Source organism: Perca flavescens, chromosome 7 (assembly GCF_004354835.1).
Source record: "Perca flavescens isolate YP-PL-M2 chromosome 7, PFLA_1.0, whole genome shotgun sequence".
Lineage (NCBI taxonomy): Eukaryota > Metazoa > Chordata > Actinopteri > Perciformes > Percidae > Perca > Perca flavescens.
Window position 1 is genome coordinate 39349645 of NC_041337.1, and position 12500 is coordinate 39362144.

At 46.1% G+C, this 12500-nt stretch overlaps 1 protein-coding gene across 3 annotated transcripts in view; it reads left to right on the forward strand.

Moving 5' to 3' along the window:
• Positions 1-12500, forward strand: part of usp11 (ubiquitin specific peptidase 11) — a 35934-nt gene that overhangs the window by 3863 nt on the left and 19571 nt on the right. For 2 of the 3 annotated variants that reach the window (XM_028584040.1, XM_028584041.1), the window contains exons 5-13: positions 421-566; positions 948-1009; positions 1242-1341; positions 5406-5579; positions 6591-6749; positions 8553-8777; positions 9078-9161; positions 9595-9689; positions 12018-12221. In XM_028584040.1, the coding sequence (XP_028439841.1) occupies positions 421-566; positions 948-1009; positions 1242-1341; positions 5406-5579; positions 6591-6749; positions 8553-8777; positions 9078-9161; positions 9595-9689; positions 12018-12221 (1249 nt within the window). Of the gene's footprint in view, positions 1-420; positions 567-947; positions 1010-1241; positions 1342-1842; positions 1889-2098; positions 2208-5405; positions 5580-6590; positions 6750-8552; positions 8778-9077; positions 9162-9594; positions 9690-12017; positions 12222-12500 lie in introns of those variants that run through there. The other variant, XM_028584043.1, reaches the window with a different exon arrangement.

Below are 12500 nucleotides of genomic sequence, written 5' to 3' on the forward strand. Positions count from 1 at the left end.
AGCGTGTATAGAGCCAGTATATCTCCACCAGACTCCATGTAAATAATCAGGACTTTTAGCGTGTATAGAGCCAGCATATCTCCACCAGACTCCATGTAAATAATCAGGACTTTTAGCGTGTATAGAGCCAGCATATCTCCACCAGACTCCATGTAAATAATCAGGACTTTTAGCGTGTATAGAGCCAGCATATCTCCACATGTAAATGGGTGAATTAAGGGTTTATTTCAACCAAACCAGAGTGGTGATTGTTGGAACAGTGGAAAGATGAACCAAGACGGCTTTTGATAGTTTTATTTAGTTTCCGTCCACTTTGAATGAAGTGTGTTTTAGGATGATAAAAGTCCTGATTATTTTGGTGATGGTGATTTCGGGGATGTTTTTTGGGATGTTTTACGATGCTAAAATGACTGTTTTCAGACTCGATCCAGAGAGCGATGTGTGAGGCGTTCACGGTGCCTGCGGGCTCCGAGTGTCGTCTGTGGATGAAGAGTTCAGATAGCAGCTGCGAGCGTCTGAGGAACGTGCACATGAGCGTGCTGGAAGCCTGTCTGAGCTCCGGCATGGTGAGGACCTCCTCTGTCTACCATCACTGATGTAGCCCAGTCTCCTGTTGGATCTCAGTTATCATGCCATTGCTTTCTCACTGCCGTCAGACAATGCTTGTTGAATGATTTGATTTGAATGTCCCGTCTTTTATTAAGTGATAAATAACCGACCCACTGGTATCAGTAGACATTGACCGGCTGATCTATGATGGGATGTCAGCCGATTAATCATTGAGAACCATAAGACCTTTACAACCACGACTTCCTCATAGTCTGCTGTACAACTGTGTGTGTGTGTGTGTGTGTGTGTGTGTGTGTGTGTGTGTGTGTGTGTGTGTGTGTGTGTGTGTGTGTGTGTGTGTGTGTGTGTGTGTGTGTGTGTGTGTGTGTGTGTGTCAGACGGTGATCATGGAGATGAGAAATGCAGACGGTACCTGGCCGAGCTCCAGACCTCAGATCATGTAAGAACACCTTTCTGTCTCTCCTCCTCCTGTAGTTTCCTCCACTTTTTCTCCTGCAGTTTCCTCCTCTCTTCCTCCTGCTCCTGTTGTCTCCTCCTCTCTATCTCCTCCTCCTGTTGTCTCCTCCTCTCTTTCTCCTCCTCCTGTAGTTTCCTCCTCTCTTTCTCCTGTTGTCTCCTCCTCTCTTTCTCCTCCTGTGTGAAGCTGACCGGTCCATGTGTCTTGTTTCCAGGAGGAACTCTGTGGAGGAGCAGGACTCGTACCGAGGCCAGCCGGGAGTCTGTGGCCTCACAAACCTGGGAAACACCTGCTTCATGAACTCTGCTCTGCAGGTCACACACACACACACACACACACACACACACACTCACTCACTCACTCACTCACTCACACACACACACACACACACACACAAACACACACACAAACACACACACAAACACACACACACACACACACACTCACTCACACTGACACACACACTCACACTCACACACACACACACACACACTCACACACACACACACACACACACACACCAGAGTGGCCGCGGGTCCTTAAAAAGTCTTAAATCACTTTTCCTAAAAATAAGGTCTTAAAAAGTATTAAATTGTCTTAAATGGAGATTGGATAAGTCTTAAATATGTTTGTGTCATGTCACCGCGAAAATGCAAGCAATCTGTTCTGCTAGCCAGGTCGAATATTTGTTACACAAGGTAACGTAACCCCATTGGTACATGACCTATCCCCTGACCAATCGGCTATCCCAACCTTAACCTTAAACGAGGTCAAATGCCTAACTCCAACCAATCGAGCTGCTTCGTGGGCGGGTCTTGGCGTGGCCATAGTCAGTGGGATTTGCAATTTTGCCGCATACAGGTAACACAGCAATGGTTGATAGCCACCTAGAAACATGGGGAAATGGAAGTTCAATTACAAATGGCATGAAAAGAACGAGTATTATTGGTTAAGGTCGGTGCCTGGGAATGTTTTATGAAGTGAACTGCGTTATGCGTCGGAAGAATTTCAAACTTGGTAAACTACGTACTACGTAAAGGCTAGTTTCTGCTACACCATTTCTACCGCTAGCAACGATGTCAACGCTACAACGCTGGATGTTAGGATGGGAAATCCACAGCCAACAATGCCAGCTGACCTCGGAGCGATTTATGGCTCTGTGCCAACACTCGGAGCAGAGGTGAGTTGGGGGCTGAGGACTGTGATAAGCCACAACTCCTACAGGTCTAATGACGTCTAATGACGGGAAGAAGTGTTCAGAGCCATGTTTCCAGATTCGGGGCTTGTACAGTCATTTACCTGTGGAGAGGACAAGACCAGATACATTCATTGACATATATATAAGGATACGTTACGCTAAATTTGGACTGGCGCCATATATCAAAAAATAACTCATCACCTAAGTCCAAAAATGCGGTGCGTTTGTAATTATGTTCGACAAGACACTGAACCAGACAACCAAAAGCAAACAACTGGACTTGCATGTGTGTTATTGGTTAAATGACAAGTGGTGCTCATAAGTTTATGAACCCATGATAAGTTGACTAAAAAGAGGAATACACAAATCATCTTTTGGAAATTTATCTTAATTCCTTAATTAAAACATTAGGAAAAGTCCAACCTTTAAGGACACCAATTTTCTTTGTGAATAAATAATGTATCGTAAATAAATAAATGCCCTTCCTTAAAATACAGGGGGCACAAGTAAGTACACCCCTGTGTTAGATTCCCATAGAGGCAGGCAGATGTTTATTTTTAAAGGCCAGTTATTTCATGGATCCAGGATACTATGCATCCTGATAAAGTTCCCTTGGCCCCCCCACATCATCACATACCCTTCACCATACCTAGAGATGGGGCACTTTCAATAAAATCATCTCTCAATGTAAATCAAACCAGCTATGAGGCTAACTGAAATAAAACCATGCCAATCTCTAGGTATGGTGAAGGGTATGTGATGATGGGGGGCTATTTTTATGAGCAGCACTGTATACTTTTATACATATTGGCAGGTAAACAGCAGACTCTAATACCATTGTTTTTAATTCATTCATTTTAATTTGTCTAATTAATGTGTAGTGCCCTATCCATAGTTGTTATTCACTTGACAAATCAGTAAAGTTTAACTATATGATACACAACATACAAGAGGTTAGTTAATAAATATATTTATGGCACACTTACTTTGAAATGCTGAAGTAGATCCTGAGCAGTTGCATGGCCCATGAGCTGCTCCGTATAATCTTGACTGGACGTGGTCATTTAACCAATAACACACATACAGGTCCAGCTGTTTGCTTTTGGTTCTCTGGTTCAGGGTCTCGTTGAACATCATTACAAACGCATCGCATTCAAGTCTTACATTTCATTTAGAAGTGGTCTTAAAAAGTCTTAAATTTAACTTGTTTATACCTGTAGCCACCCTCACACACACACACACAAAGAGACACACCAACACACACACACACACACACACAGACACACCAACACACACCCACACACACACACACACAGACACACACAGACACACCAACACACACCCACACACACACACACACACACACACACACACTCCCCACGCACAAACACACAAACACACACACACACACACACACACAGACACACCAACACACACCAACACACACACACAGACACACCAACACACACACACACACCCACACAGAGACACACCAACACACACAGACACACCAACACACACACACACACACACACACAGACACACACACACACACACACACAGAGACACACCAACACACAGAGACACAGAGACACACCAACACACACACACACACACACACACACACACACACACACAGAGACACCAACACACACACACACACAGACACACAGAGACACACACACACACACACACAGAGACACACAGAGACACACCAACACACACACACACACACACACACACAGAGACACACAGACACACACACACACACACACACACACACACACACACACACACACACACACACACACACACACACACACACACACACACACACACACACACACACACACACACACACACAGTGTCCAGAGTTAAAAGCATCCTGACACGACTCTGAATAATTAACACCTGGTTGGTGTCTCTGTCTACACACACTGAAGGAGCTGCCTCCTCCTCTGTTAACTCCTCCTGTCTGTCTCTCTGTCTGTCTCTCTGTCTGCAGTGTCTGAGTAATGCTCCTCCTCCTGTCTGTCTCTCTCTGTGCAGTGTCTGAGTAATGCTCCTCCTCCTGTCTGTCTCTCTCTGTGCAGTGTCTGAGTAATGCTCCTCCTCCTGTCTGTCTCTCGGTCTCCAGTGTCTGAGTAATGCTCCTCCTCCTGTCTGTCTCTCTGTCTCCAGTGTCTGAGTAATGCTCCTCCTCCTGTCTGTCTCTCTGTCTCCAGTGTTTGAGTAATGCTCCTCCTCCTGTCTGTCTCTCTGTGTAGTGACTGAGTAATGCTCCTCCTCTGTTAACTCCTCCTGTCTGTCTCTCTCTGTGCAGTGTCTGAGTAATGCTCCTCCTCCTGTCTGTCTCTCTGTCTCCAGTGTCTGAGTAATGCTCCTCCTCTGTTAACTCCTCCTGTCTGTCTCTCTGTCTGCAGTGTCTGAGTAATGCTCCTCCTCTGTTAACTCCTCCTGTCTGTCTCTCTGTCTCCAGTGCCTGAGTAATGCTCCTCCTGTCTCTCTCTATGTCTCCAGTGCCTGAGTAATGCTCCTCCTCCTGTCTGTCTCTCTGTCTCCAGTGCCTGAGTAATGCTCCTCCTGTCTGTCTCTCTGTCTCCAGTGTCTGAGTAATGCTCCTCCTGTCTGTCTCTCTGTCTCCAGTGTCTGAGTAATGCTCCTTCTCCTGTCTGTCTCTCTGTGTGCAGTGTCTGAGTAATGCTCCTCCTCTGTTAACTCCTCCTGTCTGTCTCTCTGTCTCCAGTGTCTGAGTAATGCTCCTCCTGTCTGTCTCTATGTCTCCAGTGCCTGAGTAATGCTCCTCCTGTCTGTCTCTCTGTCTCCAGTGCCTGAGTAATGCTCCTCCTCCTGTCTGTCTCTCTGTCTCCAGTGTCTGAGTAATGCTCCTCCTGTCTGTCTCTCTGTCTCCAGTGTCTGAGTAATGCTCCTTCTCCTGTCTGTCTCTCTGTGTGCAGTGTCTGAGTAATGCTCCTCCTCTGTTAACTCCTCCTGTCTGTCTCTCTGTCTCCAGTGTCTGAGTAATGCTCCTCCTGTCTGTCTCTATGTCTCCAGTGCCTGAGTAATGCTCCTCCTGTCTGTCTCTATGTCTCCAGTGCCTGAGTAATGCTCCTCCTCCTGTCTGTCTCTCTGTCTCCAGTGCCTGAGTAATGCTCCTCCTGTCTGTCTCTCTGTCTCCAGTGTCTGAGTAATGCTCCTCCTCTGACGGAGTACTTCCTCCAGAGCTCCTACCTGGAGGAGCTGAACTTCTCCAACCCTCTGGGTATGAAGGGCGAGATCGCCGAGGCCTACGCTGACGTCATCAAGCAGATGTGGTCCGGCCGCCATTACTCCGTGGTGCCGCGCGTCTTCAAGGTACAACCACCAGAACTGTTCTGGTCCTGGTCCTGGGTCAGAGCCTGGTCCAGGTCCTGGTCCTGTGTCAGAGCCTGGTCCTGGGCTAGAGCCTGGTCCTGGGTCAGAGCCTGGTCCAGGTCCTGGTCCTGTGTCAGAGCCTGGTCCTGGGTCAGAGCCTGGTCCAGGTCCTGGTCCTGTGTCAGAGCCTGGTCCAGGTCCTGGTCCTGTGTCAGAGCCTGGTCCTGGTCCTGGGTCAGAGCCTGGTCCTGGTCCTGGGTCAGAGCCTGGTCCAGGTCCTGGTCCTTTGTCAGAGCCTGGTCCTGGTCCTGGGTCAGAGCCTGGTCCCTGGTCAGAGCCTGGTCCAGGTCCTGGTTCTCCTTCTCCATCAACACCATGAGATCAAGGAGAGAGTTCTTCTCCTGGTCAGAAAGAACAGAGGAGACCCTTTGTTTCTCTCACTATGACTCTAGAGTCACTCTGAAGATAATCACCATCACTCTCTCACTCTCTCTACCACACACTCCGGGGCGCTGGCCTTCTCTTAGAGAGAGATCGCTATGGCGACGCAGACACCAGCGTATAAACTTCAGGCCACTAACGTAGCTACGGCGTAAGCTCTGCGTAGAGCCCCCGCAGAACCATAATCCACTTTTAGTGATCACACAGAGGGCCAATAAAACAGAAAATAAGATGGAACAACAATATTCCCTGAAGCAAGGGAGGTGCAGTGTACTCAGTAGAGCACGAGAAACCTTGTGAGTTTATTTAGTTTGATTGGTTGACAGAAGAGAGACCACGGCCTCACTGATCTCTAAACCACAGAGGAGACAGACTGAAGCCTTGTTCACACTGCATATCCGAAGGTGTGGACAGCAGAACAACACATGAAATGGGATTGTAAGAGTCTGAGTAGTTTCAGAGATCTGTGTGCTGTATAGCCGGACGTTAGAGTAGAAGTAGTCTCCGTTATTAACTGACACCAACAACATGCGAGTTGTTACCTTTCTGTGTTTTAATGTGTGTGTGCAGACGAAGGTGGGCCACTTTGCGTCTCAGTTTCTGGGCTACCAGCAGCACGACAGCCAGGAGCTGCTGTCCTTCCTGCTGGACGGACTGCACGAAGACCTGAACCGAGTCAAAAACAAGGAGTACATCGAGCTGAGGGACGCGGAGGGACGCCCGGACCAGGTGAGGATATCACATTAAACATTGGCCTTTTCTGTCAGCTAGGGCTGCACAATATGTCACAACATCAACCAGACACAATATACACATCACAACATCAACCGGACATACACATCACAACATCAACCGGACATAATATACACATCACAACATCAACCAGACATACACATCACAACATCAACCGGACATAATATACACATCACAACATCAACCAGACATACACATCACAACATCAACCGGACACAATATACACATCACAACATCAACCAGACATACACATCACAACATCAACCGGACACAATATACACATCACAACATCAACCGGACACAATATACACATCACAACATCAACCGGACACAATATACACATCACAACATCAACCGGACACAATATACACATCACAACATCAACCGGACACAATATATACATCACAACATCAACTAGACACAATATACACATCACAACATCAACCGGACACAATATACACATCACAACATCAACCGGACACAATATACACATCACAACAACTAGACACAATATACACATCACAACATCAACCGGACACAATATACACATCACAACATCAACCGGACACAATATATACATCACAACATCAACTAGACACAATATACACATCACAACATCAACCGGACACAATATATACATCACAACATCAACCAGACATACACATCACAACATCAACCGGACACAATATACACATCACAACATCAACCGGACACAATATACACATCACAACATCAACCGGACACAATATACACATCACAACATCAACCGGACACAATATATACATCACAACATCAACTAGACACAATATACACATCACAACATCAACCGGACACAATATATACATCACAACATCAACCGGACACAATATACACATCACAACGTCAACCGGACACAATATACACATCACAACATCAACCGGACACAACTAGACACAATATACACATCACAACATCAACCGGACACAATATATACATCACAACATCAACCGGACACAATATACACATCACAACATCAACCGGACACAACTAGACACAATATACACATCACAACATCAACCGGACACAATATACACATCACAACATCAACCGGACACAATACACACAAAAGGCTGCGACATACAAGCCACTCAGAGATCTTTTTGTGTTAGTTGAAAGAAAATGTATTTAGATTAGATTCAGCTTTATTGTCATTGTGCAGAGTATAGACAGGACCAGACAAACAGTGCAGTGGAGACAGTAGTGTAGAGTTGGTTAACAGAAGGTGGTTTAGCGTAATATGAATTAAATATAAATATGTGCAGTGTATTAGCAGTTACCTTATAAGAGCAGATAAATATGGCTATGTAATATGAACAGTGTATGAACAACGTGTACATATATGTGGAATGTAGTAGCAGTAACATACTAGTAGTAAGAATAATAGATCTATGCAGTGTATTAACAGAATATATTATAAGAAAAACTGAATAGGGAAAACTGTAAAACTTTAAAATGTAACTTCTTTTTGTAGTTCTGCCGTTTATATTTAATTAAATGTTCAGTTTGTTCAGTAAAATAAAGTATGAAATGATTTCCTTTCATTAGATTTAAACTGAACATCAGTTTGTAGTATTCTATCAGAATACTGGAAGTCTTTAATCTCTGGTTATGATCAAGATGTTATCTCCTGTTCTCGTATCCTGCAGCTCTAGTGTCAGCTACACCTATCTGTAGTTCCACAGTAGCTGTTTCTCAGCTGCTGTAAACTACAAACCAGCGTTTCTCCTTCCTGTCCCACAGGAAGTGGCGGAGGAGGCGTGGCGTAACCACCGGCGCCGTAACGACTCGGTGATCGTGGACACGTTCCACGGCCTCTTCAAGTCCACGCTGGTCTGTCCCGAGTGCCACAAGGTCTCCGTGACCTTTGACCCCTTCTGCTACCTGAGCGTCCCGCTGCCGGTCAGCAAGGAGCGCGTCATGGAGGTCTTCTTCGTGTCTCTGGACCCGCACGCCAAACCTGCTCAGGTAACTCTTCGCTCTGATTGGCTGACTCGCACGCCAAACCTGCTCAGGTGACACTTCGCTCTGATTGGCTGTTTCCTTTGCTTCTATCCATCCAATCTGATAGATGAAGTCAACAGGCACACACTGACTCCCGACCACACTTTTTTTTTTTTTTTCCTTAACGTTAAACACTTCTGTGTTTATTGTTAATTTATTAATGTTTAATATGTTTATGTATGCACCAACATCCAAGGCAAAGTTCTACTTATTTGGGAATAAATCCTGATTCTGATATTAATATGATCATGTTTGTGTCTGCAGCATCGTGTCGTGGTTCCTAAAGCGGGAAAAGTGTTCGACCTCTGCTCTGCCCTGGCAGAGATGACCAACGTACCCCCAACACAGGTCAGAGGGGGTGTCTGTCTGTCTGTCTGTCTGTCTCTCTGTCTGTCTGTCTCTCTGTCTGTCTCTCTGTCTGTCTGTGTGTGTGACGTATAGCTGTGCTGCACTCTACCTCGCGGCTTTAGTAGTAGTAGTAGAAGTTGTAGTAGTAGTAGTATTCATTTTTGCACAATAAAATCAAGGAAACAGGAACCCAACAAGAGAAAAGGGAAGATTGTGCAGGGGAGATTAAGAAAAGCCCTAGGGGCTTCTAGGAATCTCACCTTTTTACACGTGTACCCATGTACCCGATCATGTGTAGGCTTCAGAGAACGGACCACGTGGTCCTCTTTAAAGCTAGAGCGTTACGTATCGTCCTGTGCAAGCAGCGTGACACCGTTCTACTGCAGATGAAACTACGACCACTAGAAGAAGTTCTTCTGTGTGTGTGTTTCAGATGGTGGTAGCTGACGTGTTCAACCACCGCTTCTATAAGATCTACAGCGCTGATGAATCTCTGAGCTGCATCCTGGACCGAGACGACATCTTTGTGTAAGTACATACTGGACCGAGACTACCTCTCTGTGTTAGTACATACTGGACCGAGACTACCTCTCTGTGTTAGTACATACTGGACCGAGACTACCTCTCTGTGTTAGTACATACTGGACCGAGACTACATCTCTGTGTTAGTACATACTGGACCGAGACTACATCTCTGTGTTAGTACATACTGGACCGAGACTACCTCTCTGTGTAAGTACATACTGGACCGAGACTACCTCTCTGTGTTAGTACATACTGGACCGAGACTACCTCTCTGTGTTAGTACATACTGGACCGAGACTACATCTCTGTGTAAGTACATACTGGACCGAGACTACCTCTCTGTGTTAGTACATACTGGACCCAGACTACATCTCTGTGTTAGTACATACTGGACCGAGACTACCTCTCTGTGTAAGTACATACTGGACCGAGACTACCTCTCTGTGTTAGTACATACTGGACCGAGACTACCTCTCTGTGTAAGTACATACTGGACCGAGACTACCTCTCTGTGTTAGTACATACTGGACCGAGACTACCTCTCTGTGTAAGTACATACTGGACCGAGACTACCTCTCTGTGTTAGTACATACTGGACCGAGACTACCTCTCTGTGTTAGTACATACTGGACCGAGACTACCTCTCTGTGTAAGTACATACTGGACCGTACATACTGGACCGAGACTGGACCTCTCTGTGTTAGTACATACTGGACCGAGACTACCTCTCTGTGTAAGTACATACTGGACCCGAGACTACCTTTCTCTGTGTTAGTACATACTGGACCGAGACTACCTCTCTGTGTTAGTACATACTGGACCGAGACTACCTCTCTGTGTTAGTACATACTGGACCGAGACTACCTCTCTGTGTTAGTACATACTGGACCGAGACTACATCTCTGTGTTAGTACATACTGGACCGAGACTACCTCTCTGTGTAAGTACATACTGGACCGAGACTACCTCTCTGTGTTAGTACATACTGGACCGAGACTACCTCTCTGTGTAAGTACATACTGGACCGAGACTACCTCTCTGTGTTAGTACATACTGGACCGAGACTACCTCTCTGTGTAAGTACATACTGGACCGAGACTACCTCTCTGTGTTAGTACATACTGGACCGAGACTACCTCTCTGTGTTAGTACATACTGGACCGAGACTACCTCTCTGTGTAAGTACATACTGGACCGTACATACTGGACCGAGACTACCTCTCTGTGTTAGTACATACTGGACCGAGACTACCTCTCTGTGTAAGTACATACTGGACCGAGACTACCTTTCTCTGTGTTAGTACATACTGGACCGAGACTACCTCTCTGTGTTAGTACATACTGGACCGAGACTACCTCTCTGTGTTAGTACATACTGGACCGAGACTACCTTTCTCTGTGTTAGTACATACTGGACCGAGACTACCTCTCTGTATAAGGAAACCCAGGTTTTAAATGGAAGATGTATTGTAAGATGTACCTCTGCTGATGTATTTGTCAGCCTCTGTCTCCCAGAGGAGCAGCTCTTAGTGAGCTGATCTCAGGTGTGTGTTAGCCAACATAATGCTGGTGAACGTTAACTGATCTCAGCTCTGTGTTAGCCAACATAATGCTGGTGAACGTTAACTGATCTCAGGTCTGTGTTAGCCAACATAATGCTGGTGAACGTTAACTGATCTCAGCTCTGTGTTAGCCAACATAATGCTGGTGAACGTTAACTGATCTCAGGTCTGTGTTAGCCAACATAATGCTGGTGAACGTTAACTGATCTCAGCTCTGTGTTAGCCAACATAATGCTGGTGAACGTTAACTGATCTCAGCTCTGTGTTAGCCAACATAATGCTGGTGAACGTTAACTGATCTCAGCTCTGTGTTAGCCAACATAATGCTGTTGAACATTAACTGATCTCAGCTCTGTTTAGCCAACATAATGCTGTTGAACATTAACTGATCTCAGGTGTGTGTTAGCCAACATAATGCTGTTGAACATTAACTGATCTCAGCTCTGTGTTAGCCAACATAATGCTGTTGAACATTAACTGATCTCAGCTCTGTTTAGCCAACATAATGCTGGTGAACATTAACTGATCTCAGGTGTGTGTTAGCCAACATAATGCTGGTGAACGTTAACTGATCTCAGGTGTGTGTTAGCCAACATAATGCTGGTGAACATTAACTGATCTCAGGTGTGTGTTAGCCAACATAATGCTGTTGAACGTTAACTGATCTCAGGTGTGTGTTAGCCAACATAATGCTGTTGAACGTTAACTGATCTCAGGTGTGTGTTAGCCAACATAATGCTGGTGAGTGTTAACCTGAGACTGTGTGCAGGTACGAGCTGAGTGTGCTGGAGGAGGCCGAGGAGCAGCCGGTGCTGCTGGCCCTGTACCTGAGGGAGAGGTCCCACTACCGGGACTACGGCTCGGGGGGCAGCTCCTACGGGACCTCGCTGTTCGGACACCCGCTGCTGCTCAGCGTGGAGCGGCGCCGCTGCAGCCGGCAGGCACTCTACCAGCTGATCCTGCAGAGGCTGGAGTAAGAAACACACACACACACAGAGACACAAACACAGACACACACACACACACACACACACACACACAGAGACACACACACACACACAGAGACACACACAGAGACACACACACACACACACACAGAGACACACACACAGACACACACACACACACACACACACACACACACACACACACACACACACACACAGAGACACACACACAGACACACACACACACACAGACACACACACACACAGAGACACACACACAGAGACACACACAGGACACACACACA